Source organism: Xiphophorus couchianus, chromosome 8 (genome assembly GCF_001444195.1).
Source record: "Xiphophorus couchianus chromosome 8, X_couchianus-1.0, whole genome shotgun sequence".
NCBI lineage: Eukaryota > Metazoa > Chordata > Actinopteri > Cyprinodontiformes > Poeciliidae > Xiphophorus > Xiphophorus couchianus.
This window is the reverse complement of record NC_040235.1, coordinates 18,228,874-18,254,881: the sequence shown is the minus strand read 5'-3', so window position 1 is coordinate 18,254,881 and position 26,008 is coordinate 18,228,874. Positions and strand designations below refer to the sequence as shown.

General features: G+C 40.0%; 1 protein-coding gene across 2 annotated transcripts; it reads left to right on the top strand.

Moving 5' to 3' along the window:
* The first annotated feature begins 2,112 nt into the window (after nt 1–2,112).
* zbtb7c (zinc finger and BTB domain containing 7C) lies at nt 2,113–25,269 on the top strand. Of its 2 annotated transcripts, none has more exons than XM_028025973.1 (4): nt 2,113–2,314; nt 21,295–22,012; nt 22,588–23,240; nt 23,599–25,269. In XM_028025973.1, the coding sequence occupies exons 2-4, from the start codon at nt 21,311–21,313 to the stop codon at nt 24,218–24,220; spliced, it is 1,977 nt and encodes a 658-aa protein (XP_027881774.1). In that variant the 5' UTR covers nt 2,113–2,314; nt 21,295–21,310; the 3' UTR covers nt 24,221–25,269. The 2 variants fall into 2 exon arrangements, with proteins under 2 accessions (XP_027881774.1, XP_027881775.1); XM_028025974.1 differs by lacking the exon at nt 2,113–2,314 and adding an exon at nt 14,276–14,714.
* The last annotated feature ends 739 nt before the right edge of the window (nt 25,270–26,008 follow it).

Here is a 26,008-nt window from a genome sequence, read left to right as displayed (position 1 = left end):
TTGCCAGCTGCTTGTGCATTGATTAGTCATGAGGTGTAAACAGCTTTTAAACAGTATTTTTTTATTTCCTATGTCACTCACTAAACACATGCTGACTACAGGGAAGAGATTATGCAGATTTGCATTACTCTTTCTGGATCTGTATGACATAAGTCACTTGATAGGATTTTTAAGAACATTGAACTGAAGGATGCTCATTTTTTACATGAAGAATGTAAAAATACCACACTATTAAAACTTCTAACCCTGAAATAAGTTCTCAGCTCTTAGTTTTGAGATGGATGAAATATTCACACATATCTACTTTTCAGAGGCAAACTTTAGATATTTTATACAGAAAGAGCTACAACCTTTTTCTTCCAGGTGAGTGCTGAGTGACTGTTGACTGTCAGAGAAAACTATAAATTTGATCATTTACTAACATCATATAATGTAACAAGCAGCTGTAATATAACATTAAGCCTTAGGCTCAACTAAATATGACAAATAAGAACTGAAGAACAAACCCTTCATTCGTTTTATTTACAATAATTGATGGAAGAAAAGAAGAATCAATGCAGACTTAGACTTGAGGCTCTTCTAAGTTGTAAAACAAAAACTTGAGACTCGATTTGGACTTGAGATTTGGGGCTCAAGTTTCGAGAACAATCTGTATCTTATAAAATCTAGTGTGGAAGTAAGTTATAAACTGCAGGTTGAACAGCAATGTGCTTGTGAAAGAGTGCATTTGATGTATATGCCAAGGATATTCAAAAACAGTGGGCTAACAATTGTATTGGTTCCCTGGAGAGAAATGTTAATATTCTTTCTTTGCTTCTTCTTTTCTGATAAGTAGTCAAGTGTGTAAACCGGCTCATTATCACGCCCTAATGGGCATAAAGTTGTCTCTGACTAAAATATTAACATTTTATTAAAAATCCACCATTTGAAAAAATATTTATAACCTTCCCAATTCCAATGGAAAATTATTAGCATTTTATCAGTCAAGCCTGTATTATAATTGCTTTGTAGTTTTTTTCCTTATAGATTCAATGTTTTTTGAAAGGTCTCATTGCCATCGACCTAATTCTTAGTTCCTTCCATTGATTTCAGATTCAAGTCAGGACTTTAACAATGGTTAGTTACTAATGTTAAATAAAAATATTACTTTAAAAGTAAATCTCCCAGGCTTGTGAACTATTTTTAGGTTTGTAGTAAATATTAATTTATTAAATTAGGACGATAAAAAGTGTTTGTATTTATAACAGCATACTTGTGTACTGATGACTTTAACGACTGACAAAAAGTAAAGTGGTTTTCACAACTTTTGATTGTTGATTGAAACAGTAAAAAAAAAAACAGTTATTTACGTTTTCACAGTTACTTAAGTTTTCGAAGGCTTTGCCTGGACTTGGAAAAAATACAGGAAGAGAACACATGGCAAATTGTTTTTTGCACTGTTGAATATTTTTATTTATTTTGTAAAGCAAGAGTTCAACCAAATCATGCCTTGCAACTATACTGTATGTTTCATTATTAATTTAACAGTTTGAAATCTGGTCGTTTTCATCATTAAATCCTCATTATGCAGCATTGTTCTCCCTTTCACCAGAACAATACTTCCTGTAACTCACCAGGTATACAAGCTGGCACAAAAATGAACACACCCAAAGAATCTTACACGCCGTCACTGACTTTTACGACTCAAATTTTCTTTCTCTCCCCTCATTTATCTCTGATATGTATTTTATTTGAGGCTCAACATAAACCTTCTGTTAAAATCCATTCAACTGATTTTGTTCTGCAGCCTTGTTCTTCTGTGTTTTTTCTGTTTATAAATTGATAAATGTGTGTGTCCTGTTTCTATCTGTGCTGATGTCTTGGGCTTTAGCTTTATTTCTAGCTTCAGATCAGCAGCCCATCCCTCTCCCCTCCCCTGCCCATTCTCTGGGCATAACCTTAAAATTCAGTCCAAGTTCACAAGCAGGTTTGCAGGTTTTTAGGCTTGGCCCAGGAGTGGTAGAGTGTGTCACTCCCCTCCCCTAAGCACAGGTGGACTTGAAGGGAGCGCTGCCAAATACTTTTGGTTTAGAAGGAGGGAGGGGTGTTGGCTCAGGCTGGGTGGGTGTAGCAGTTTTGTTTTGTTGCGTTTCTTAGATAACTGTGAAAACGGTACCTTTTCACTCCCCTCAAATCACCGACACACCTTCAGAGCAAATTTTTAAGTGTCTACCTCGGCCGCTCTCACTTTCACAAGTCTGCCAGAGTTGAGTTTCCTGACAGGGAGAGAGCGCACCAAAAGAGGAACTGAAATCAAAACTTTCCTTCCTTAAAGGTCAGTGACTTCTTTCTGATTCACTCTTTTCTTTTCTGCATTTGTTTTCACTGTAACACAGCTATTTCCTACATTCTTTAAAAAACATATAATGAGAGGCTTATATTTTCTTTCTGTTTCAAAAAAGAAATCCTCAAGCATGCATCAGAACGAGGGCTGACTTTATCCTGGTTTGTGTTGCTATTTTGTGTTGCAAGTGGCTTCAAGTCTCTCGTTAAGAAAACAAAAAGAAGATATAAAAAAAATGTGTGTCCAGCAGTGTAATCCAGATGTTTTCCAGCAGATATTTTGCAACAGATGTGCGAGAGGTGAAAACCTCTCAGAGAGGAAGCAAGTGAAAGCATGACAAGGCTGGAACCATAACAATTTTTTTTTTTAGTTCTTGCTTCAACTTATCAATTCAGCAGCTTGTAAAACAGCAGAAAGATTTATGATGCTTCGTATTCTTGTCAGCCTTGATTCTGACTTGTGTGTAGATGCGCCACAGCACAAGAGTGTCTCACTGATAAGGTTGTAACAGCCGACAAGACGCACTGAGGGGAACATCTGTCCTTTGCGGACTCTATTTATGCTGTTAGATGAAATGCGCCTACAGTTTACATTAATCTTTGCTTCAGATCAGGCACTCTGTGCAGCAGATGAGGGGGCAGAGGTGTGAAAGTCAAAATTATTTCACTCTTCCTGTGATTCCCCATGAAACAACATGAATTAACCTTTAAGGGTGATAGCACTATATGTCACGTCTGCTCGACTGCGGGTTGCAGAGAGGCAACTCCAAGTTTGATCATTCTGTTGAGAATAAATTAGACTCAAGTGGTTAATTTAACTTTTCAGTCATTTGAAACACACTTCAATCAATGCTTAGAACCTTTTGCAATCAAACTGCAGTTGTTCACAAGCTTAATCAGCTCCCAACACTGATCTAAAAACAGTCAACTGTGGTTTAATGCAGTTTCGCACCATGCAAACCACATTAACATCACTTTTTTTATATATTTTGAAAACAGACAAAGAGAAAAGGAATAAAGATCTGAGAATAAACTTGATTTTGAATGGGTTGCAATGCAGAACAGAATGACAACATGCAATTCTGATAATTAAAAGCACTTTTATGTAAATACATTTATACTAAAAAGACACATATGCTATCAGCCTTATCAGTGTTCATCATTAATACATTGAAGAAACAAAAAACACACAGAAATTATAGAACCCTCTTCCTGTTGCAGTGAGGGTGAGATGGAGAAAAAACAAACAAACAGACTCCACCACACCTCTTCTCTTCACATGCACACACCCTTGACTACAGCCCTCTGTCTGCCTCTTTCTCCCTCCAGGATTATCTGAATTGAACCTGATCCTCTGGAGTCTTTTGTTGCGGGGCCTCTCTTACGTCGGTGTGTTTAGCAAACATCACCAGAGGCAGATTTCATTCGTGTTTGTACAGTCCCGCCTGTGGAACGCGGTGCAGTTTAATGCTGCGCTCTTAATTTACTGACTCTTTGAAGGAAGCGACCACATGAGTCTGTAAACCTGAGAACCAAAAAAACTCTTAACCGAGAGGTTTAACCCTATAACGCCAAATGTAAAAAAAGAATAACAGAAAATAAACTTATTAGTTATGCTTTTAAAGCCATGAATTAACTTTTGTTACTCCTAAAGTTTTGGAAAGCTTAGTTAAACTGTGCTAGCTAATTACCACCAGATGTGTAAAACCAAGAAGTTCCTTAAATAGAACCTGTCCAACAACATGAAGTAGGTTACAAGAGAGAGAAAAGTAAGACAACATGAACCCCATCTAAAAATGAAATTAAAAAAAAAAACAGATGAGAAACAGTTACTGACCTCTCTCAGGAAAGGGCCACAAACTTTTTTCTAATGCTTTAGGACTCTACCCACAGTGTGAGCCATTATCTACAATCAGAGAAAACATGGAATGGTACACTGAGAGTGACCAGCCAACCAAAATCACTCCGGAGACGTTGACGACTCATCTACAAGGTCACAAAATAACCTAGAACTAAATCTAAAGCCCTGCAGGCCTCATTCACCTCAGTGAAAGTCATTCTTTGTTATTCAACATTAAGAATGAGACGACTGCCGAGCAAAAAGAGCACAAAGCCCAAATTATGTTTGCCAGAAAACATATAGAAAATCACCAAGAGTTTTGGGATAATATTTTGAGAAATGATGATGCAATAAAATACCTTTTTGGAACTTATGCATCCTGATACATCTGGATTCAGGACCTGGATGGGCATAACAAAATTGATGGAACCATAAATTCTGCCCACTGACTGATAATCCTAAGGGAGAATGTCTGCTCATTGGATATTCCTTTATTTAAAAAAGGATCTCAGGATCTAGATCTCATTTTCAAGAGGGACCTGAAACAAACTTCACTCCCCGTCGGGGAATCGAACCCCGGTCTCCCGCGTGACAGACGGGGATACTCAGCACTATACTAACGGAGAGTACAGTTAGGACTCTACTCACAGTGTTCGTTACCTTAAACCTAAGCGAACTTGTCTCATGCAGAAGTTCCATAGTACACCAACAACGTTGCCTCTGAATGCTTTAAAATCAAAGAAAGTGAAGGTTTTGATGTTAATCAAATCTCTGACTTAAATCTGACTGAGATGTAGTAGCTAGACAGGCCTTTCATGTTTGAAAACCCTCGAATGTGGCTAAATTAAAAACAATTCTGCAACTTTGAGATTAAAGGGACAATTAGCTTTTTCTGTTTAAATATCTTTTCTATCCTTAATAGGTAAATCATCATTTGAAGCTACTCACGTTATTCTTGTCTGATATTTAAATTTGTTTAATGGATGATATGAAAGAAGAAAAAACATTATAATAATAATGAGACAATAGAGAATTGTAAGGGAACAAATGCCTTTTTAAAACCCTTAATTTTGCACACACACAAAAATGGCAATGTTTACGTTTTGTATGTTTTGCAATCAACAACCAGTTCTTTAAAGGGTTGTGCATGTTTAATGAATGAGGATGTGGCTTCATGACTGCAAAATTTTTCCTAACGCGTTCATTGTGATGCTAAGAGCGTGAATGAGTCCACACGCCTTCTTCCCACCTGACAGCGTGTGGGCACGTCCATGTAACAGCGTTTACACCGGCATGCTCAATCTAATCCTGACCTCCGATGACAGATCTGATAACGGCAGCTGTCAAAAACCAGATACACTTAATACAAATTGAAAGACAAAAAAAAAAAGAAAGAAAAAGCTTTTGCATGTTCAGTTTGAAACAAGTGTCTGTGTGTTTGCATGTCTACAATAAAATGGCAGCCATGTCTGTGAGCGTGTGCGCTCGTCCGCCCCCCTCCGTAGGATCGAGGTCCAGGTTTTGTTGTGTGGAGTTGGGCTGGGTGAGTAAGCCGCCCCTCACAGATGAATAGGGGATGGGAGGAGGCTTGAAGAGGCTGCCGTGGGTGTGAGGCCAGAGCCTTGCCAAAAAAGCTCCTTCTGTGGGATTTGTGTACTTTTTTGCGTTCCTCACGAAACACAGCGCTTGGCTCTAACGACAAAGCAGCCACGGGAGGCAGCCGCTCGCAGAGGTCAACACTCCCGCTTTTTCTCCGCCGCTTTTAAATCCTCCACCTTTCTTCCATTTACAGCTTGCATCATTCTTTACACCCGCAGCTCTTTTTTTTCCCAGTGCCTTGAAAAAGTATTCACACCCCCTGAGACTTCTTATCTCTCTGTTACACATGCAAATTTCGACATATAAGACCAAGCAAAGTGAAATGAAAATGATGCCAAAATCAGAAATTGACGTCCTCTGATCTTTTAAACTTTGAGCTACAATGTGAAAGTATGTTCACGGCTGAGAGTAGTAAATTCACATTCAGTTGAGAGTATGTGGCAAAATCCTGAAAACTTAGAAAACTCTCCACAGAGGCTTTGCTTCATACTAAGCCTGAGCTAGTGTACAAAGATGCATGGGTGAACTTTTCTTCTCAAAATTCAAAACTTGCAAAAACATTCAGGAAAACACATGCAACTGTTTGCTGAAGGGCACCAAAACATGGCTCTACAAGAATTTTTATTTCACTTTGTAACCCTTCATGTTGATCCAATACATCCATTAAAATTAGTCATTGTGAAGTAGAAAAACATGAAGAAGTTTAAGGATATGTTTGCAATGTACCATAAATAAGAATGTTTGTGTTTAGATCTCTTTTCAGCAATTACTAAACCCCATCAAACTTTATGACTTAATGAACCCCATCAAACAAACTCTATTTAATATTTGTTGAATTTCAGTAAACAAAGTTCACAAAAAACAAATCAGGTATACCTCATTAACAACTGACAAGTTTTTCCATTTTCTTTGAATCTATATTATAACATCAGAGTCATAATGCGTCTTACGGTGGTTTTTGTGATCATTAAAGAGGTCAAAGTGATCTCAGAAACGCGCAAGTCTTTGGTTTCTACTTCAGAAATGTCAGTGACAGCCACAATTCATAATGCGGTTGAGAAATGAAGCATTTGTACATACAAATTGTGGGTGTTTCCTGAATGTTACCTAGATAATACAAAATAGGGCCCTGTCACCAGTGGCAACCCACCTAGCTTCAACCTAGAGACAAGTACAAAGAGACATAATTCTCAGCTTGGCAGTCAGATGAAATAATCATCTGGTAAATTAGAAAATTAAAGCTCTGCTGTAGAATGCACAAAGACATGCAGGAAACACGGAGTCGAATGTCATTCGGCATGAGAGAGTTAAGGAGAAACAAACAAGAAAGAAAGAGAGAGAGGGGAAAAAAGACACGATTTCATAATGTGTAAAAGCAAGATCTGGGTTGAATAAGTGGGTCCACCCACCTGCATGTGAGAGGCAGTGAGAGAGAAAACAGGGCTGGATGGCAGTTTTAGAGACATGAGTGTGTGGGTTAGGCTAGCTGGCCTGCTTATGCTATCTAATCACTGGGAGAGAAAAAGGGAGAGCAGCGTGCCTTGATCCACCCACCCACCCCAGACAAACAGCAGTTAGCCTGCTAAGAACTATACGTGGCCGCCTGCAGCTCCGACTCGTACATGTGGGAACGGAGATAAAATGTGACAGAGTATGCAGGTAACAGACATGAAGCACAATTATGTCTCATTCGCTGCTGTGGGAGAGAGACACGGGTGTCAACATGGAAGCCACCACGGGTCATGATGATGGCATACGAGGGATTGTATGAGTGAAAATCCTGCTTGATGCATTGTCATTGGTGAACATGCCTAAAATAATCCAAAGGGGTTCAGATGGAAATCAAATAAATGAGAGAATATTGGTATAATTTGTTGATTTAACCTCAAGATGACTGTTGAAATGATTGACCATAAAACATTTCTGCACATTATGATTTCCTTTGTCTCAGATGATCAGCAGATTTGTTAATTCGACCACTTCTCTCTTTTTTTGCGTCTTTGTCAGAAACAATTTAGTTACCTGTTTTAATATCTGAGTGGGTGGGATGCAAGTGACTTTGCATCCAAAAATAACTGACCTACACATCACAGTTGTGTGTTTGTAAGCCTGCATGTGGTTCAACGAGGTCCGCCGCCTCGTGAAAGTGTATGTGTGTGTGAGTGTGTTTTCATGACAGGCATCTGTCTCCCCTGCCCTGCAGCCTGACTGGTTTTAATTAGGAGGTGTCAGAGTGCCCGAGGGCTCTCCTGCTGACACATACACACGTACACAAGCATACACAGACGCACGCACACACACTACCCGAGGGCAGACAGAGGCTGTCCCACCAAGGCTGGCCTCCTTCTCGTTATCACCATAAGGAGTTGTCCTCATTCACCTGACGACCCTCACAGCACACACTTACCCGCGCACACACACAAATGTTGACACCAGGCCAATCAGCTGAACACAACAACTGAAATGCATTGCAAAGTTTAATCTTCCAAGTGGTAGAAAGAAGTTTGACTCCTCTAACATTTTGTTTGCAGTTCGGAGATTTGGATAAATAGTTCAGAATAAATTTCCATATTTGTTAGGATATGGAAATATCCTAACAAATACGGAAAAAAAATCTCTTAAAACTTTATCAATAGTCGTTTTTTGTTTTTTTTACTGTAAGAAAGTTATTCGGCTTCACAACAATGGATTTACAAGAACTCACTCAGCCCCAGCTGTGTAACACTGTAACTTTGCCTGTCTTGGTACTCACAGTTCCCAATGTGCAGGATGCGTAGTTTACCTCCCATTTGGCAAAGCTTCCAAAGCTGATTAGGGTGTTTGAAAAATGAGACACAACAGGAGAAAGTTAAGCACAAACAGACAGGTCAACAGAAAGGAAACACCCTAACCTCACTCATCCGAATGGCATGCTCCGAGGTTAGTTTTAATGACTTCACTGAGACGACAGTATGTTTACACAAATCCCTTTTTGTTCAAGTTACAATTCACCTGAGAATCAGTCTCTGTCCTTGGACTTTTGAAGGCTGAGTGGGGAGTTGGGGGTTTATATGATGCTATATCTCTCTGCTGACTGCCTCCTTTTCCTGCCTCTCTCCCACACTCGACCGCACCTGGCCTCAGAAACACAAGGGTAAAGGTCACAAGTTGGTTTGGTGGTGTTAATCTGCCACTGCTTCTGAAATAACCCATAAAGAACACATAGATGGTTGGATTTTTTTTTTTTTTTTTGCTGTCATGAAAATGCTGTGTGGGGTGTAAAATTAACCATGAATATCACTGAATGCACCATTCTCACCATGAAACAAGGTAGCAGCAGCAACATGCATGCTTGTTTTGACAAGGGAAAGGAAAGCTGATCAGAATCTCTATGTGTGAAGCTAATGGAGACATTTTCTAAAAGATTTGCAGCTGTAGCTGCAGTAAAATTTAGCTCACCAATAATTCAAATAGTACCTAAGAGAAATTAAATGATTTGCAGGGATTAAGTACGTTAGCACATTATTATTTGTTTAGAATTTGGATGTGTGAAGTGGCAAAAGGAAACTTGCCCTGGAGCTTGTTGATACAAGTAGGTTACTCATTAGCAACAGAGAAAAATATTGTTCATTTATGTCTTAAGAAAGGGTAGCATATCCTGCTTTGATGACCCACTTGACTTCCTTTGTAAACCCACTGAATTGTGATGAAAAGAGAAACAGTCTACCAGGTGTGTAGGTGCTCGATTCCATTTAAAGACCAATCAACATCCTGTCTAGGGGGGTTTTAGTAATTGATATCCTCTTTTTAAATAGGTTAGGGTAGAATGCACTCACATTAAGAGTGTGTTTCATAAAGGGCAATGAGAAAACTGAGTGTTCATCAGCGGGAAAAAAAAGTATTTGTCATTGATCTCTTTGTTGATTTCACGTCAACATTTTACTCCCACCACCATGATTTTACCCATCAGCTTCTCTACATGGACTAGTTCAACTAAACCCTTTGCAAAATGTACAGTAATATGTCAGAAATATCTGAGTGTCTGATCTATTCTAAGAAAAAGTAGAATACCTTGTTGGTGAGGATATGCAAATCCTCCTGCACAAAACTCCAAAAAGACAAAAAAAAAAGTAGTTGTGGGTGAAGACTAAATCTTAGTGGGGTTTAAGGTCGAAATGACTAAAAAAAATGTCATAGGTTAAATTCAAATTACTTTAGTTGAAGTCAGAAGAATAATTATTAATCATCATTCCGGTTACAAAATTAATTGGTAAGAAATCAAGAGTACCAAATGTGTTGTTTTGGTCAGATTGGTGTCTGTGCAGATATCTAAGCATGTAGGTCTACAGAGTACAGACTTCATTATTCACACACATTATGCATACACATACACACATTATAAACTTTGCCATCTCCAGGGCGAAATTCAATTCTTAGCAGCTCATTAGTCCACTAAAGTAGGGAATCCAAAAATTTAACTTCAAGTGATGCATTAACTGGTTACAATAGACAAAAAATCAGCGGTGCATCAAAATCATCTCCAACTGAAGCAACAAACAAAACTGATTTAGAGTTGACATTTTGAACCGTCTTTAACATTTTATTTACACCTAGAACATTAAAAATTACTGTAGCATAATTTTCCATGTCCATTTTCAGGAGAATTTGGACCTTTATTTTTACCATAAGGTTGTCGCCCGTTTTATATCTTATGCATAAATCTACAGAATTCTGATATAAGAGGCCTGTAGACATTGACAATCTACAAGCCTCACAATATTGAGAAATTGTGAATTGTTTTTCAAAATACTCAGCCACATTTTCAGTCGCATTTAGGATACCTTTCTGTTCTAGACGGTTTAATCTTGACGTTTTATAGTAGAGTACAGTAAAGCAAAGAATGGCACCAGAGCCTCCCTGACTTTATGTTAAGCTGCTTCTTTCACACCCCGTTCCTTCTCCAAAGCGGCAATCTGGTGGCATGGTACGTGTGTCCTGCTGGGAGCAGCAGGTGGCGGTAAACAGGTACGCTGAGAGGCCACTCAATCAGTCAGACTCAGACAAAACAGATGACTCTTACTCAGCCCTTTGAGTCCTCATGTCTTGTGACTCTAATCACATGAAGACGCATGTATTTATGAGAATTAAGTCGACACCAGATGAGAACACAAGGAGAAAATCGTTCTTTTCAATAACTGTTTCAGATTTCACTCACATTTTAAAAGAAATAATAAAAAAATTAGGAGTCTTGCCTTTTCTGATATTTTTTACTGTAGCTGTGCTCCATTTAGAGCAGATAGTTGCCCTTATAGGATGGCTAACTCTTATTTTTCTGGCTGTCTGGCTGGGCTACGAGCAGTTTGTGGCTAACCCTGTTTGTATATACTGGATGCCAATGTGAGCTGCCCTCAACTCTCACCCTGTACAAAACAGTGTAAACCACCATCGGCCCAGGCTGTGGTTTGCTTTGGTCCATGTTTTCCTCGGTAGGGGGAAGTGGGCATGGCAGCCTGATGTACACTCATTCTGATTTCTGCTTGGCTAGTCAAGGTTTATGGCAGAAACTGACAGCTTTTACAGAATGATTGTTGGTTATACTGTATGGATGGTTTGAAGTATTTTAGAAGATTTGTAAATGCAGCAGCCACAAAGAAAACAATGGCTTAGAGTGTGTCCTGTCTCTCTGAGTGGAAATCCTGAGCCAATACTTTGAAATGTTTGTTTTGGGTTTGTTTTTTTTAGCTTGTGCTGATGGTTACATTAGCTTGATGTGTTACATATATCTCTAAAATGTAAAAAGAAAAAAAGAGGAGTACTACACAGGGTGCGGTTTAATGATGTCACACAGGAAAGCCCAATGACTGCTTCAGATTGTGTGAATGTGCTTTGTCATAAGATTTGGCTTGGCTATGAAACATTTGCCCTATTTCTTTCTCTGCAGTTCCTCACCATAAGAAACAAACTTTGACACAATGGAAACTCAAACTACAGCAGAACTATGTTTTTTTTCTAGTCCAAAAATATATATATTTATAGAGTTAAAACACAAAATAGTGCGTAATTGTGAAGCAAAAGGACAATAAAATATGGTGGTGTATTTAGGCCCTTTTAGTCTGATATTCCTAAATCAAATTTGGTAGAATCAACTGCCTTTAGTAGCCACTGAGGTCCACCTATGTGTAACTTAATCTCAGTATAAACAATTATTCTCTGAAGGTCTCAGAGGTTAGTTGGAGATTACAAAAAACAATATAATGAGGGACAATGAACTAAAATATAAATAGCATTGAACAACTGACAGACTGTGCAAGGAGAGCAAGTTCGTGGTAACTTTGGAGGAGCTGCAGAGATCCACAGCTAGTTATCAACTTGACAACTCTGGCCTTTAGTGAAATGCTTCAGTTTACGGAAAATAACTATAGGAGACAGATACAGCTGCAGTTTGTAACTTTTATAAAAAAGTTACAAACTTTTTTTTTTATATATATATATATATTTGTTGAAACTGCCACTACGTTGTGACAGTATATGAGACATTATGAGACAGATAATGTGGAAAAAATCTAATTGAGCTACTCTGCTTTCTCCCAAGCTAACTAAAAATCAACAATCAGAGCCTGGAGGCGGGTCTTAGCGCTGTCAATCATGCCAGTATCGCCCCTTATCACCCAGCTTTCTCTTTTCGATCAAGCTTTTCCCCATCAGCAAAGCCTGTCGTGAATGCTAAGGTTAGTTAGCATGGCCACCAATGACAGCTGATAAATGGCTTTGCTGTAACAGTGACTTGATTCTCCGCCATTTGCGCATTTCACAAGGTGGAGTGATATCGTCAAGATGCTTCTCCTGGATTTGATTGGTTGTTTTTGGTCAGAATGGTGCATTATTTCAGACGGCAATAGCAGCACAGGGAGGAGTAGGAGGACTTGATCTTTTTACAGATTATCAGTCTCATGTTATACTGTCACGCCATGGTGGTAGTTTTAACAAATGCATAAAAAACTAATTTTTTGTAAAAGTTACATACTCCAGCTTTAAGATCAAAATATAAATTGTTGTCATGGTAGCTGTGTGTAGCAGAAAATCAACACTGCATATCACCCTGATCACACCAACCCCATAGTGAAACATGGTGGTGAAAGAATAATGCTCTGGGCATTGTTCTTTTCAACAAGGATGGGAAAGCTGGTCAAAAGCCTGATGAGAAGGATGGAACTAAATGCAGGGGAATCTTGGAAGAAAAACTAGGAGAGACTGGAGGGAATTTACCCACAAGCGGAACAACAATCCAAAAAACCGGCAAGACTTTAAAGGGATGGTTTAGATTAAAGCATATTTATTGATTAGAATGACTCAAAGTTCAATTCCCACTCCAACACAGAATCAGCGGCAAGAATTGAGAATTTATGTTTACAGATTTTCTCCAGTCAGTCTGACTGAGCTTGATCCATTTTCTAAAAGTCGAATATGTAAAAGTTTCAGTCTTGTAATGTGGAAAGATGCAACTATGTACAAGTCTTCTTTCCCCTAGCAGTGGTCTATCACATGAAAACCAACTAAAATACATTGAAAAGGTGGAAAAATTCAGGGATTGTTACTTCGTCTACAGTATAAGGCATTGTGTAGCTTTGATGTTTAACTAAACCCCACTAAGCTCAATTACTTTCTTTTTCACCTTTATCGCTGTAACTTCCTCCTCTCCTCCTCAAACTGAAGTGATGGCATGATCAGCAACTGCCTGCCTGTTTCTGTGCTTTCTGACTCAAAACAGGAATCCAGCGCTCAGTCGTCTGCGAGCTGGGTTTTGAAACTTTGGGTTTTATTTGACGGTTTAACAATGCACGTCTGCACTCTTGCCTGTGGTATGTTTTTGTGTTTGTGGTCGGATTTAGTCTCAGCTTTTTAAGTAATATTTCCTTTCAAATTAACACAACTCCCTGAACCAACCAGTTTTATAGAAGTCTCGCTCTCCGTGTGTGTAGGTTGCAGCATGCCAGAGTGGGCTGATTTATTGTGATGTTTTTCAGTAATTAGTCTGTTCCAAGTATTTATGGAGTCTGGTGACCACCTCGCCACCTGTTTTTGAACTAACGCTTGCCCAGAGGGGTTAAGTGTTAAATGCTGGATTTATAACAAAAAGCAAAAACTTCCACTTTAAGAGTTTGCAGCAGCTGAAGAGTAAATAAAACAGGTGTTAAAAATGAAAGCAAGCAGCTTCGAGACGCAGTAGTTCCTTCACTCTAGCCAACAGAGGTGCACCGAGACGCTGTCCAACTTTTCTCTCTCATTCTCCGCTGCTTTTTTTAACCCTCCCTCGGTCTCCCCAAACAACCCCTTCGAGTTTCTTTGCCCCGGTCCCTTTACAGCAGAATCCACTCTAACACAACTAAAAATTCATTTTGTCTGACCTAAATCAGAGGGTGTCTGCGCCACGGGCTTATTACACACTGCGCTTAAACTTGTGTTGTGGAGGAGGATGGGGTATTATTATCTTCCAGCTACCCACCCTGCTATAAAAACTAGTGGTGCGACATCTCCACAGCGCAGTGCTGCTGCCCTCCCTCCCTTCCTCTCACTCCCTCGCTCTCGTCCTACATGAGCTGCGCGCACACTGAGCCTGACTCTAAACTCCACACGTTTTCAGACCCCGACGCTCACACTCTGTTCATGCACTGCTCTGTTCCCCTCCACTGGATATTTTTTTCTTGAGGTGTTTTTTTTGTTTGTTTTGTTCCCCTTCTTCTCTTTCCTCTTCTTATTTTTATTTTTTTCTGAATGGGCATCAGTGCCCAGAGCGAGGAGCTTTTGAATGGACTGACCTGCTTGACAGCTGGGCAAAAAAAGAGAGAAAGAAAGCGCGGCAGCTGCAATTCAGTTTAAGAGAGGGATGCTGAGAGGTCAAGTGAGGAGCAGCGGAGCCTCTTAGTAGTCTGGAAATACAAAGACACGTGAGGGGAATCGTGAAAGCTGAAAGAAGGTGGGTGATGCTTGCTGATAGCTGTGGAATGTCAGAGAGCGTATCAAGACATGTGTAAATTTATGTGTAAGCAAGACTTGTGCGCCATGCACAGGGGTGTGCGTGTGTGGAAAAGTCTATACTAATTTGTCAAGGAGTTACAACATGAGCATGATGGTGGACAAGCTTACACTTGTGCATTGTGTTACAGCGTGCACATGTGCCTTACTCACTGTTTATGAGTGCTGGAGCTCTGCTTTACTCTAGAAAGGCATGAAACTGGACAATAAAAATGACCCAATGATTCACAGTTTTTTCACACTACAGCTTAAATACATGAGCTGTAAAAAAGAAAAAAAAAAAAAAAAAGAGGGAGTGAAAATAACCAGAGCAGATTTAGCATCATAACACATCTGCAAAGTGGCAAACAGAACAGTTTTCAGTGAAGTTTTAAGTGTGTGTTTGGGTCATTTGGTGTAATTACGTATTTCAGTTTCCATATTCAGGCGATGTTCTCTCGGCGAAATCCAAAATAAATACTCAGGTGATTCGTAAAGTTAAAGGAGGTGTTTGGGAGTGCGGACAAAATAAAAACATGTTATGGATTTAAACTTAAGCTGCAAATTACTGTTTACACGCCCCTTCTCATCGTCTTCTTACGTCATGTCACAAAATGCAGCAATGACAAAAAAAAGTGTCATGATTAAAGCTTTTTACCCGCTGGCTTTTGCTTCATTCAAGTTTGTTTTTATCATAGTTAAGCAGATAACACTACTGTTAATGACATAAATTGAAACTATATAAAAAAGAGACACTTACTCGACAGGCTTATTAAGTGTGATAAAAAATATACAGTAGCAGATCTGTGTCAGAAAAATGCTGTGCTTGCGTAACTACTGTAACTGTACATAAATATATCTTTCATTTTTTCAATAAAACATTTGCAACTTTGAGGTAGAAATTAATGCTCATGTTTGCTTTACAACTCATATATGCTGTATATAAATATATGGGTTGTAAATGTGCTTATATATACACACACATTGCAGACAAAGGTTAGAATCCAATGTACGTAATTAAAATACACGAAAAAATAGACTGAAATAAGCTTGAACACAAAATGTATCAAATTCAGTGACATATTCAGCAAAAATGTGAATACATAGTTGTAAATCAATCAGATTTTATACATATATATATAAAATTAACAAATGGCATAATGACAATTGGCAACATAAGCATTCAAAATATATACATACATTTATTCTATTAAAATTAATTTAAAGAAAGCAATACAAAGTATTTTCTGTAACTTATGTTTTTGTTCAAATTGATCCACTAGTGAACTTTTACACCAGTTTACTACGTCTAGTCTCTGACATGTCTTCATTACAGTGCAGATCCCATTATAAACCTTCCTCTGCTGCTGTAATTGACAGCACTTAAGCATGAAAATTGTCCCCATGTATTTGAAAAAGTTTCAAAAACTGTCCCATTAAAAAATAAAGAAAAAATGCATGGAGCGTGAATTGTGTCCTGCAGCAACAGGTGCACTGTTTATTGGTGATAATGGACTGGGCTTACACAATGGCTTAAATGAGTGTCCTTTCTTTAATGAGGGGGTGAATTGTTTCTGTCAAATTATTGGCTGGGCAATTGTCCGTCTGTGACAGCTGTTTAGCAGGCGTTTGCTATGGCCAGTTGGTGATGGGTGGATTCTGGCTGATGGTGATTTAGCATGTGGGTCAGGTGTACGCGCTGGCCTGACAGGGCTAAAGTGGGCTTTGGCTGTTGTAGCTAACAGGCCAAATGAGTGTCTGCTTGTGACAAGGAGGGTTCGAGATGGACATTAGCTGCTGATTTGTGGCCTGAGCGGTCAGGGCTGGGGACAAGTTAGCAACTCCACTCCGGGCATAATGATGATACAGCTGTAGCATGGACAGAAAGAGGAAGAGGAGGAGGAGGAGGAGGAAGATTAGGAGAAAAAGGTGGTGGTCAGCGCCCGGAAAGCAGATGAAGTTCTTGGAGAAAGACAACAGCGAATAGAGGTGACACATAATTTGAGGTGGGAGTGCTGAGTTGAAAGTGTTGGTGACTGAGTGAGGCATGAGAGGAGACGTGGCCGCTGCAGAGAAAGACACAGAAAAGCCTTTATTAGAAGCAGTTACTTTGAAAAATCTGTTGCTACAAAGCTTTAAAAAGAATTACTGCGAACTAGGCATGCGCATAAAGTTATAGCACAAAATTTAGGTTTCAAAACCAACATTTTGCCATACACCACTGCTATGGCTTAAAGTCCTGTTAGAGAGAAGCCAGAGAACGTGCTTGAATGATCTGAGGGTTTTCCGGTCGCATGAAGCATAAAGTACCGACGTGCTGAAGCTCCCCCATCTATTCCTTTGCATTGCTAGTTTCCTGGCTCAAAAAAAAAAAACAGCTACTACACCTTTTTCTCCCCAAAACAGTCGACAAATTCAACTAATTTGCAAAATAAAGAAAAAACTATTAACAATCACAGTGTTCAAGCTGAGGAGTGCCACCCATAAATGTTAGAAAACAACAAAGTTTTACAAGTACAAATAAGAGATGAGTCAGCAGGGTTAGGCTAGGCTAACTTAGGCTAGCTACTCGGGCAGATACCCCAACTAATTACCAGATAATAAAATCTTATTGTACCTGTTATACTTTACAATGAGCAACAGGAAATTGAAAAATACGAATACATTTAGGTACATATCAAACTCAAAATAAATAAATGTAATTCAAAAAATTTTTAAGTACAATAATACAAATCTTACTGTATTTAGCAGCAGTAGAATTTTGTTGAACTTATCTGTTTTAACTGACATGTTATGTACTTTGCCTAAAACATCTGTGCAAATACAGTGAAATCATGGTGTTTTCTTATTTGATTTTATCATTCTGGGAAAAGCTCATCCCGACAGAAGTGTTAAAGATGTGACTTTTGTTTTTTTTTATTGATTAATTTAAAGTCTCAACTTTAATGACCACTTGTTACAAGCTTACGAGAACCCACTGAGACTTTTTTGTTGACGATCTTAACTTTGCTTTAAGAAATAATGGACTCTGAGTCATAGTAATTACCAGTGCCCTTTCTCAAGGCGTCCCCACCCTGGCTGCTCGGATGGGTGGGTGGGGTGTGTAAGTGCGTGTGTGTAAAGGGTTAAGACTGTTTGGCTTGATGAAATGTCGCTCCAGGACCTTGCGGTGGGAACGCTGTGCCCTCCTCCCCTCCCTGCCTATGTGGCACATCCTCCTCAGATCCTCTCCACACTGTAATTAGGGGGCCGGCCACCGAGAGCCAAACGCTGCATCTAGTGGCAGGCAAACAGTGGGAACGAAGGGGAGTGGCGCTCGCCAGGGCATGGAGAGAGCAAACGGCAACAGCAGCACGTGGCCCCACGGTTCCAGGAGCGAGGTGGGATGGTTCGAGAAAAAAAATGGATGACGGCAAGTGCGCCCGAGCCCTCCCCAGTCCCAGACTCTTTTTCTCTCTCCCTCTTATCCACTCCCGTGTTGTTCTAAGCTTTGCACTATTGTTTGCCTTGGCAGGCTGCTCCAGGGAGGGGCCCCTCGGCTTGTGTTTGTGCAACCTGTTGGGGAACTTTTAGGGCCATCTGATCTCTAACTGGAGATTCTCCCACCTTTTAGACAAGCTGTTTCGCCTGTGAATGATGTACAGAGGTTGCGAAATCCTCTGATCTTCATAAGCTAAGCCCCAAATCCAAGATATTATTGGAAAGACATTTCCAACAATTCTGGATGAACAAAAATCTAGTGAAAAAGTGAAAGATATCAACATGGGATGTACAGTGATGTATATATGCAATTTTAAGGCGATTAGGGTTGGTCACACAGGCTAAAGCCTTCAATATTTTTTTTTTTGCAGACTAAATTCAGATGAATTAAATCAGCTAAAAACGTTAAACTTTTAACTCATCCTTTGGATCTAAATAGTGACAAAGACCGCCGTATTTTAAAAGTTATTTTAAAAATTTCATAGATAATGAGAATGAATACAGAATGTGAATAAGATCAAAATAATATTTAATGTACTATTTTAATTTTACTTGCCTCCTCTATGTGTCTGGTCATTTTTGTTCTCCCTTGCACTGCAAGGCAGGAGATCTGGTCTGCAGCCCTATACGCTGCACCACCGCCCCCTCCAGACATTTTAATTATGTCCACACTGTATCAATGGCATGAACTCGGCTTCAGTTACCAAGCAACAAGATCGACAAGAATAAACTACATGTAAGATTGGTATCCAAGTTGCGTACCTGCAGGTGAACTTAGGGATTCTCTGTGTTTTTGTTCCCTTTTATTTTTTTTTCTTGTATTTTTCTCTATTGTGATTCTGAGCTGCACCGAGAAGAAAGTGAAGGTACTTTTTTTGGTGCATGTGTGTATTTATGTGGCTTCAGCACTAGCCCGTTTAGAGCCAGTCAACAATGCAGCTGTGGTGTTCGGGGCCGCTTCAAAGTGTTTATCTACACATGCCTCTGGTGACCACCAAAGTGTGGATGGCTAAGTTTGAGCTCTATTCATAGATGTGAATGAGCGAGCGCTCTGCCAGAGGAAGTTTTATCACTCTGAGCATAAACAACAGCACAGTGAATCAACAGGTAGGAACTCAGGAACGCCAGGAAAACAAACCAAGGGAGGAGAGGTTTTACGGCTCACAGAGAAAGCTCTATTAGGCGTCCACCAAAGGAGTGTAGAACTGATTGCAAGTAAGCATTTTTGACAGGATACAGTATCTAGAGAACAATCTGACCTCTTTTGTTGCTCTCTCCCCCCTCTTCTTACCACATCCCAGTCACAAACTGCATTGTTCACATGAAGGTATCGGTTTGCTCCATGCTCAAATCTTCCAGGCACAAGACGAGAAGAATGGACATTATCGCAGAAACCTCGCATGCACTTATCACGCCTCTCAGAGCCAAAGTAAAAAAAAAAAGATTTTGAAAAGTGTGCTTTATGGTTTATGAAGATGGGCTTCCCTAACTCACGGTTGCCACACGAGGATTTGTAATAACACATTTCAAAAATAAATATTACCCAAGAATGTCATGTTTGCTCAAAGTGAGGCGTGCTGCATTTACCACTTGTTGCCTGCACTGCACAGATGGCACACAAACAAGCACTGCAAGAAGGAATAAAGCTTGATTGTGGCTCAGTGCGTGAACAACATTAGTTTTAATCAGCATTCCTTATTAGGTCCTTTGCAAAAACCCAACACATCAGGTGTTGGTCGAGCATATCCGACCCACAGCACTCTTTAAAAAAATGTTTGACCTTTTTAAAATCTAAAGTACTACTAAAATTTAAACTACAAAATCGTTGAAGCATCTCGCTGAAAATTAAGTTTCACGATGCCGCCCTTTCAGAAGAGAGAAACAGGAAACGAGACTTATCATTAAATGCCAACAGGAAATCAAATGAAGCGTGTTCAAATTAATCACTGTTTAATATGTGACAGTTTGCTACGCAGATGACGTTTAAATTATTCAGTTCAGTTCAGATTATTTATATACCCCCACTTCAAAATGGTTGACTCACTGATTTTGTTTGCAATGCAAATTATTTATAGTGACTGAAAAATAACTTCAGCATTAAATATATTTTTTCTACAGCCATATCAATTTCTTTTGTGATGCCGTTATGTAGCTGAAGTCTGGTTTACAGTGAAGTTGAAAAGAGGCGAGAAAATAAAACATGATGAATCAAAACTCAAAGCAAATTATTTAAAATGATTTTTACTGAAACAATGGTGGTTCTTGACAAGGGTTATTTGGCTTTTTTTCCCAGCATAGCACCAGCATGGGTGGGCGGCAACTTAGCAAAAATAAAAACTAAAAACATGTTTTCATGTCCAGGTAATGGGAATGGGCTCTCCACTGTAGTATGTACAATGTAAGAATATTTTTCTGTACACGCTGTTTTACACATGATTTAGAGCTTATGACATGGTCCCAAAATAAAGGGCTATTCCTGCAGTGTGTTTGGCCTGCAATTGAACATCTGTGGTTCAAAATCCTAAATATTCAGACTGGTCAGCTGCATAGTTCTAGGTTCTTGACACAAAAACAGGCATTTCAATACCGACTTTGGCTCTAGGATCACAACAACATGAGAAAAGAATGAAAATAATTATATATCAACAGGTCAATCCTGGACTGACTTATTCTGCAATGATGATAGATGCTTTAAAAGGCAGATTTCAACACAGATTTGTAAAATTTTGAAACTTGCAAATTCTCTTTATGGTGTAATGGTAAGATTTTATCAAAAATATTGTAAATAAAATCTAGTATTCCTCTGTATCAGTTTTATCAACTCAATATGAATACTTCTGATAACTCAGAGTAAATAGTTTTTTTTGGCAGAAAAAGCTTGCTCAGTGGAGTGAGAGTGTATGTAGTGTGTAGGGGCTCACCATTCATGTGAAAACCACCACTGTTTAGTTTTAAATTAGAACAGATTTGGTTTTTTATAAGGTGCATAAATCATTCAGATGTCTTCTCAAACGTTTCAGTTTGTCTGACTTTGTTGCGTTTTTTTTTTTTTTTTCCAACAGACACAGAGGGAGGAGGATGGTTCATCACAGAGCGGAGGACCTGATTGGGATCCCTTTCCCAAACCACAGCAGCGATGTCCTCTGCAGCCTCAATGAGCAGCGGCGAGACGGGCTGCTCTGTGACGTCGTCCTCATTGTCCGTGACCAGGAGTACCGCACCCACCGCTCCGTTCTAGCTGCCTGTAGCCAGTATTTTAAGAAGCTCTTTACCGTTGCAACCACAGATGGTGGAGACCCCCATCATGTCGCTGCTGTGTATGAAATCGACTTTGTAGCTCCAGAGTCCCTCACAGCCATTCTCGAGTTTGCCTACACATCTACCCTGACAGTGACCGCCTCCAACGTCAAGGAGATCCTGACCGCGGCACAGATGCTCGAGATCCCCTGCATCATCAACGTATGCCTAGAGATCATGGACAGCGGAGATGGAGGTGGAGGAGGTGGCAGAGATGGAAAGGAGGACGAAGAAGAGGAGGATGAAGAGGACGAGGAGGAAGATGAGGAAGAGGAGGATGAGGAGGAAGACATGGGCTCCAGGAAGGATGAGCAGGAGGAGGAGGAGGACAACGTCAGTGAGAGATCTATGCAGTCGTTGGAGAGCAGAGGCGAGCAGACGCCTCTGGGGACAGAGGACTCTTCTCCTCCCAGCACCTCCACTTATCAAGGACAGTTGGACCAACTGTCCCAGTCACAATCTCCAGACAACAGGGGTAAACAGGTATGTCTATTTCCAGTAGGGGTGCAATCCTGAATCCCACTCAAAATATGAGACATGTATACAGACAAAACTGTAAAATAATCCCTTTAGTTTAGCCCTGATAAGAAGATTCAAAGCACACTTGTTAGCAGCTAATGGTTTGTTAGCTGCAGTATTTATGCCATAATCCCAAACTTTTATGTCATTCTCTTATCAAATCCCAAAATACTGATTTTGTATTGGTAGTAAAAGAAAGAGGAAAGTATTTTGTAATTAGCCTTAAAAAAGTCCTTATTTGGCAGAACCATCAACACAAGAACTAACTACTGCCTTTCTTATTGCTACGTCTGAAAAATAGAAAGCAAAGCATTTATGTTTCTTTTTTATTTTGTGGCCTTAATAATGTGCTACAGTTATATTAATAAACAGACACCCGCTAAAAGACTCAGTAGGCTTCCTAATGAAAACCTCATCTCTTCGAGACATATTGTGAAGTTTCAATATCCCGAGAACTTGTTACACTCCTGTTTGCTATTTATGTGTTCAAGTTTGTCACGTTACAGAAAAATTTACTGTTGACATTTTTTGTGTTAAAGGAGAGTATGGAGAGTCGGGCCCTCAAGGATTTCTCCATTGAGTCTCTTCTCCAGGAAGGGCTCTATCCCCGGATGTCGGCACTTGACCGGAGGGCCAACTTCTCTCCTCTCATGCCTGGCTTCTACCCCTCTATGTGGGCTACAGAGTTCCCATCTTTCCCCCAGCAGCTCCTGAATCCTGCGCATCCCCACACTGCATCCTCGCCACAAACACGGTTGCCTCACACCTTCCCAACCTCCTCGCTTCTCGAGCCCTCGAGGCCCCTCAATCTAGCTGTGAAAAGAGAAATCATCAAGGAGGAAATAAAGGAAGAAGTCCCTCCCAGTCTGCTCCAAGGCGACTTCCTGAAAGAATTCGTCAGCTCGGGTTTGGGAGGCACCATCAATGCCGGCTCAGCGTCGTCAGAGAGTCACATCAAGGACGAGGCAGACATCAGGTCATACCTGAGCTTCCTGAGCTCAGCATCCCACCTGGGGGCGCTGTTCCCACCCTGGCAGCTGGAGGAGGAGAGGAAGATGAAACCCAAAGCCTCGCAACAGTGTCCCATCTGCAACAAAGTCATCCAAGGAGCCGGGAAACTGCCGCGACACATGAGGACGCATACGGGGGAGAAACCTTACATGTGCACAATCTGTGAAGTGCGATTCACAAGGTATGTGAACAACAAACCACATGTTGACAGAGTCATGTTCTGCTTTAAATGCTTTTGTGAAACAGCTGGGTTAACGGAAAAGTACGCCATGTTTTTCTGATTGAGGTTACTCTACATTCATCTCATCTAAATATCAAAGAGTTCAAAGTGGAAAACCCCTCCACTCATTTTTCTTTCTATCAGCGTTATCTCTGTTAACTATGTCCTCCTACTTTTTGTATTTTCCGCTTCTATTCTAGGACATGGGTGTAATTTTGTCACAGCAGAAATTAAGCACTAGAAATGACAAAGGACAACAGCCTCTAATTTTTGTCACTATCTTTCAACCCTCGTTATGAGTGCATCTTGTCTTTTGCAGGCAGGACAAACTGAAGATTCACATGCGGAAGCACACAGGTGAGCGTCCCTACATCTGCCTTCACTGTAACTCCAAGTTTGTCCACAACTACGACCTGAAGAACCACCTGCGCATCCACACTGGTGTCCGTCCCTACCAGTGCGAGCACTGCTACAAGAGCTTCACGCGCTCCGACCACCTCCACCGACACATCAAGAGGCAGAGCTGTCGCATCTCGCGTCCCCGACGAGGAAGGAAGCCGTCGGCCTGGAGGTCCGCGCCCACGGCTGGCTTCCTGTGCCCTCCCACAGTGTCGGCCGCTCAGGTGGAGGAGAATGGGCTGAGTCCCGCGTACCAAGGGGTTAAGAACCACGGACTGGGGGAGCTCCTCGGCCTCAGTGGTAGAGGTTTAGGGTTTAAGAGTGTGGACGGCTCGGTCAGGGAGAGCAGGGAGGAACGGCAAGCAGAAGGAAGGCAAGTCGCGGGGGAGCAGAAGGCTGGAGCTTTGAGGCAGAGAGGAGTGTTTGCCTTTGCCCTAGCTGGAGAAGAAATGCTTACCCACTCTCCATTTTACGCTGCAACCGCTGACCCATGGACCATGAGACTGGAGCGTGCTCCACCCATCCCCGAGTCGGCAAAATGAACTCTAATCTGTAGAGTAAAAATAAGCACAAGAAAATCTCTTTAATTTCTGTGTCTATTCTGCTCCAGGAAGCTAAAGCACCTTTTATAAAAAGGAAAAAGTGAACTTTGTGAAGCCTGCTGATGTGGCAGTGGTAAAGCTGTTTTTTTTTTTCTTCATACGGTCCAATTAAGTTATGAAATAGTTGTTCAAACCCATGAATGTTTACATATATCTCCAAAGCATTTGATAATCCTGTAAAATGGTGTTTCCTTATATGCAAAACAGTACACGACACAGATCTGCCACAAAACGAGGAAAAACAAGATTTGACAGATTTCAAGCATTTTTGCTAAAAAAAAAAAAAGGATGTACAGCAGGAAATTTAAGTTCGAATCAATAAAAGTCTTTTTTCATAATAATTGTGTTTACATGGTTGAAATAACCAGAGCTTACATAATTAGTTTGTCCATTTTTTTTCTTATATATATAAAAAAAGGAAAATCACAAATAAAACCACTTGAAGACTAAATCAGGACACTTAAGGATATTTATGGGTTGTTATCTTCCGCTGCCTTGTTCTGATTTAAGCTCCTCATCTGCACTATTGTACATAAAACCTCTGGCCGTGGTGGTGTTAATTACGGTGATGTGGCTGATGATGTAAAATAATCGTTATTAAAAAAACAGAATATATATGTATATTGCTCTTTACAGACTGAGAAATTCATCCAAAGATGAGTACTTTGATATCTGACTTGAATACAACTCTGTTTTAATATTTAGAAATATGTATATCTTTGGATGCCATACAAATCTGCCTAATCTACAGCCGCTTTAGCTACAAGAGTATGCTTGTGTTTTTTTGCTCTGGTACAACTATTCAGCGGGAACTTTGGCCCAAATTTTTTTCATGCAATGTTCATCTCTGATTTGCGCACTGATGAGTGCAAGAATTATTTGAACTGAAATGGGAAAGTATTTTCTTGCTATTTATGTGTATTTAAATGAATGAGCCTTGGCTATATTTTGCAAATCTGTTTTATAAAGACACTAAATGTTGACCTTCACCATTGTCTGCTTGTATTATTTTGGATGAATTACTTTAATAGCTGTGGACAAACTTATTCGGTTGCATTAGGATTTGAATAAAGATCGAGGGCAAGAGAATTGATTTCAACTTAAAAAAAAGCAAATACACACGTTTATGTGTGATAGCTTGTATCATCAGTACATAACAATGAAGGCTTCCAAGAACTTTCAAATAATTTGCATACTTTCATTAGCATAGCAAGGCAGTAAAGTTAGTTTATTCTTCGAAGATCAGTGTTTTGTTATCTGCTTTCTGTCTTTTTGAATAACGAAACTACTGTATTCAGTATTTAACGCCCACAGAGAAAGTTCCTTCGTAGGTTGATCGGCAGTGTCATCAGTGCTATATACAGTATCAAGATTTAGACTTGATTCAACTCAAAACAAACAGATGTAGAAAATAAACAAATACATGATTAGACGGTGTGTTTGATGGATTAGCTGAAATGTCCAACCGTTTTGCTGATTCAAACATGCATCAGATAATAGTTAGTACCGATGGACACACCATGGAAAAAAAAAAAAATCTCTAATTTACGGTAAAATACCGGCAGCTGTGGTTACCAGAATTTTACCGCAACCACAGATGCCTGTATTTTACTGTAAATTGTTTGCTGGTGTTAACAAGTTCTGCTCAAGCGATGGCAAAATAACGGGTTTATAGCATCAAATGCAGTCCTACCCACCTGTTGCTGCTCAGCTAGTTAAAAGAATCCT

What these genes read in the sequence shown, in the direction of transcription:
- zbtb7c (XM_028025973.1), top strand. Translation starts at nt 21,311, where the DNA reads ATGGTTCATCACAGAGCGGAGGACCTGATTGGGATCCCTTTCCCAAAC. An exon ending in CAGACAACAGGGGTAAACAG is followed by an intron (nt 22,013 to 22,587) that starts GTATGTCTATTT and finishes TTTGTGTTAAAG; the next exon opens with GAGAGTATGGAGAGTCGGGC. An exon ending in TGTGAAGTGCGATTCACAAG is followed by an intron (nt 23,241 to 23,598) that starts GTATGTGAACAA and finishes TGTCTTTTGCAG; the next exon opens with GCAGGACAAACTGAAGATTC.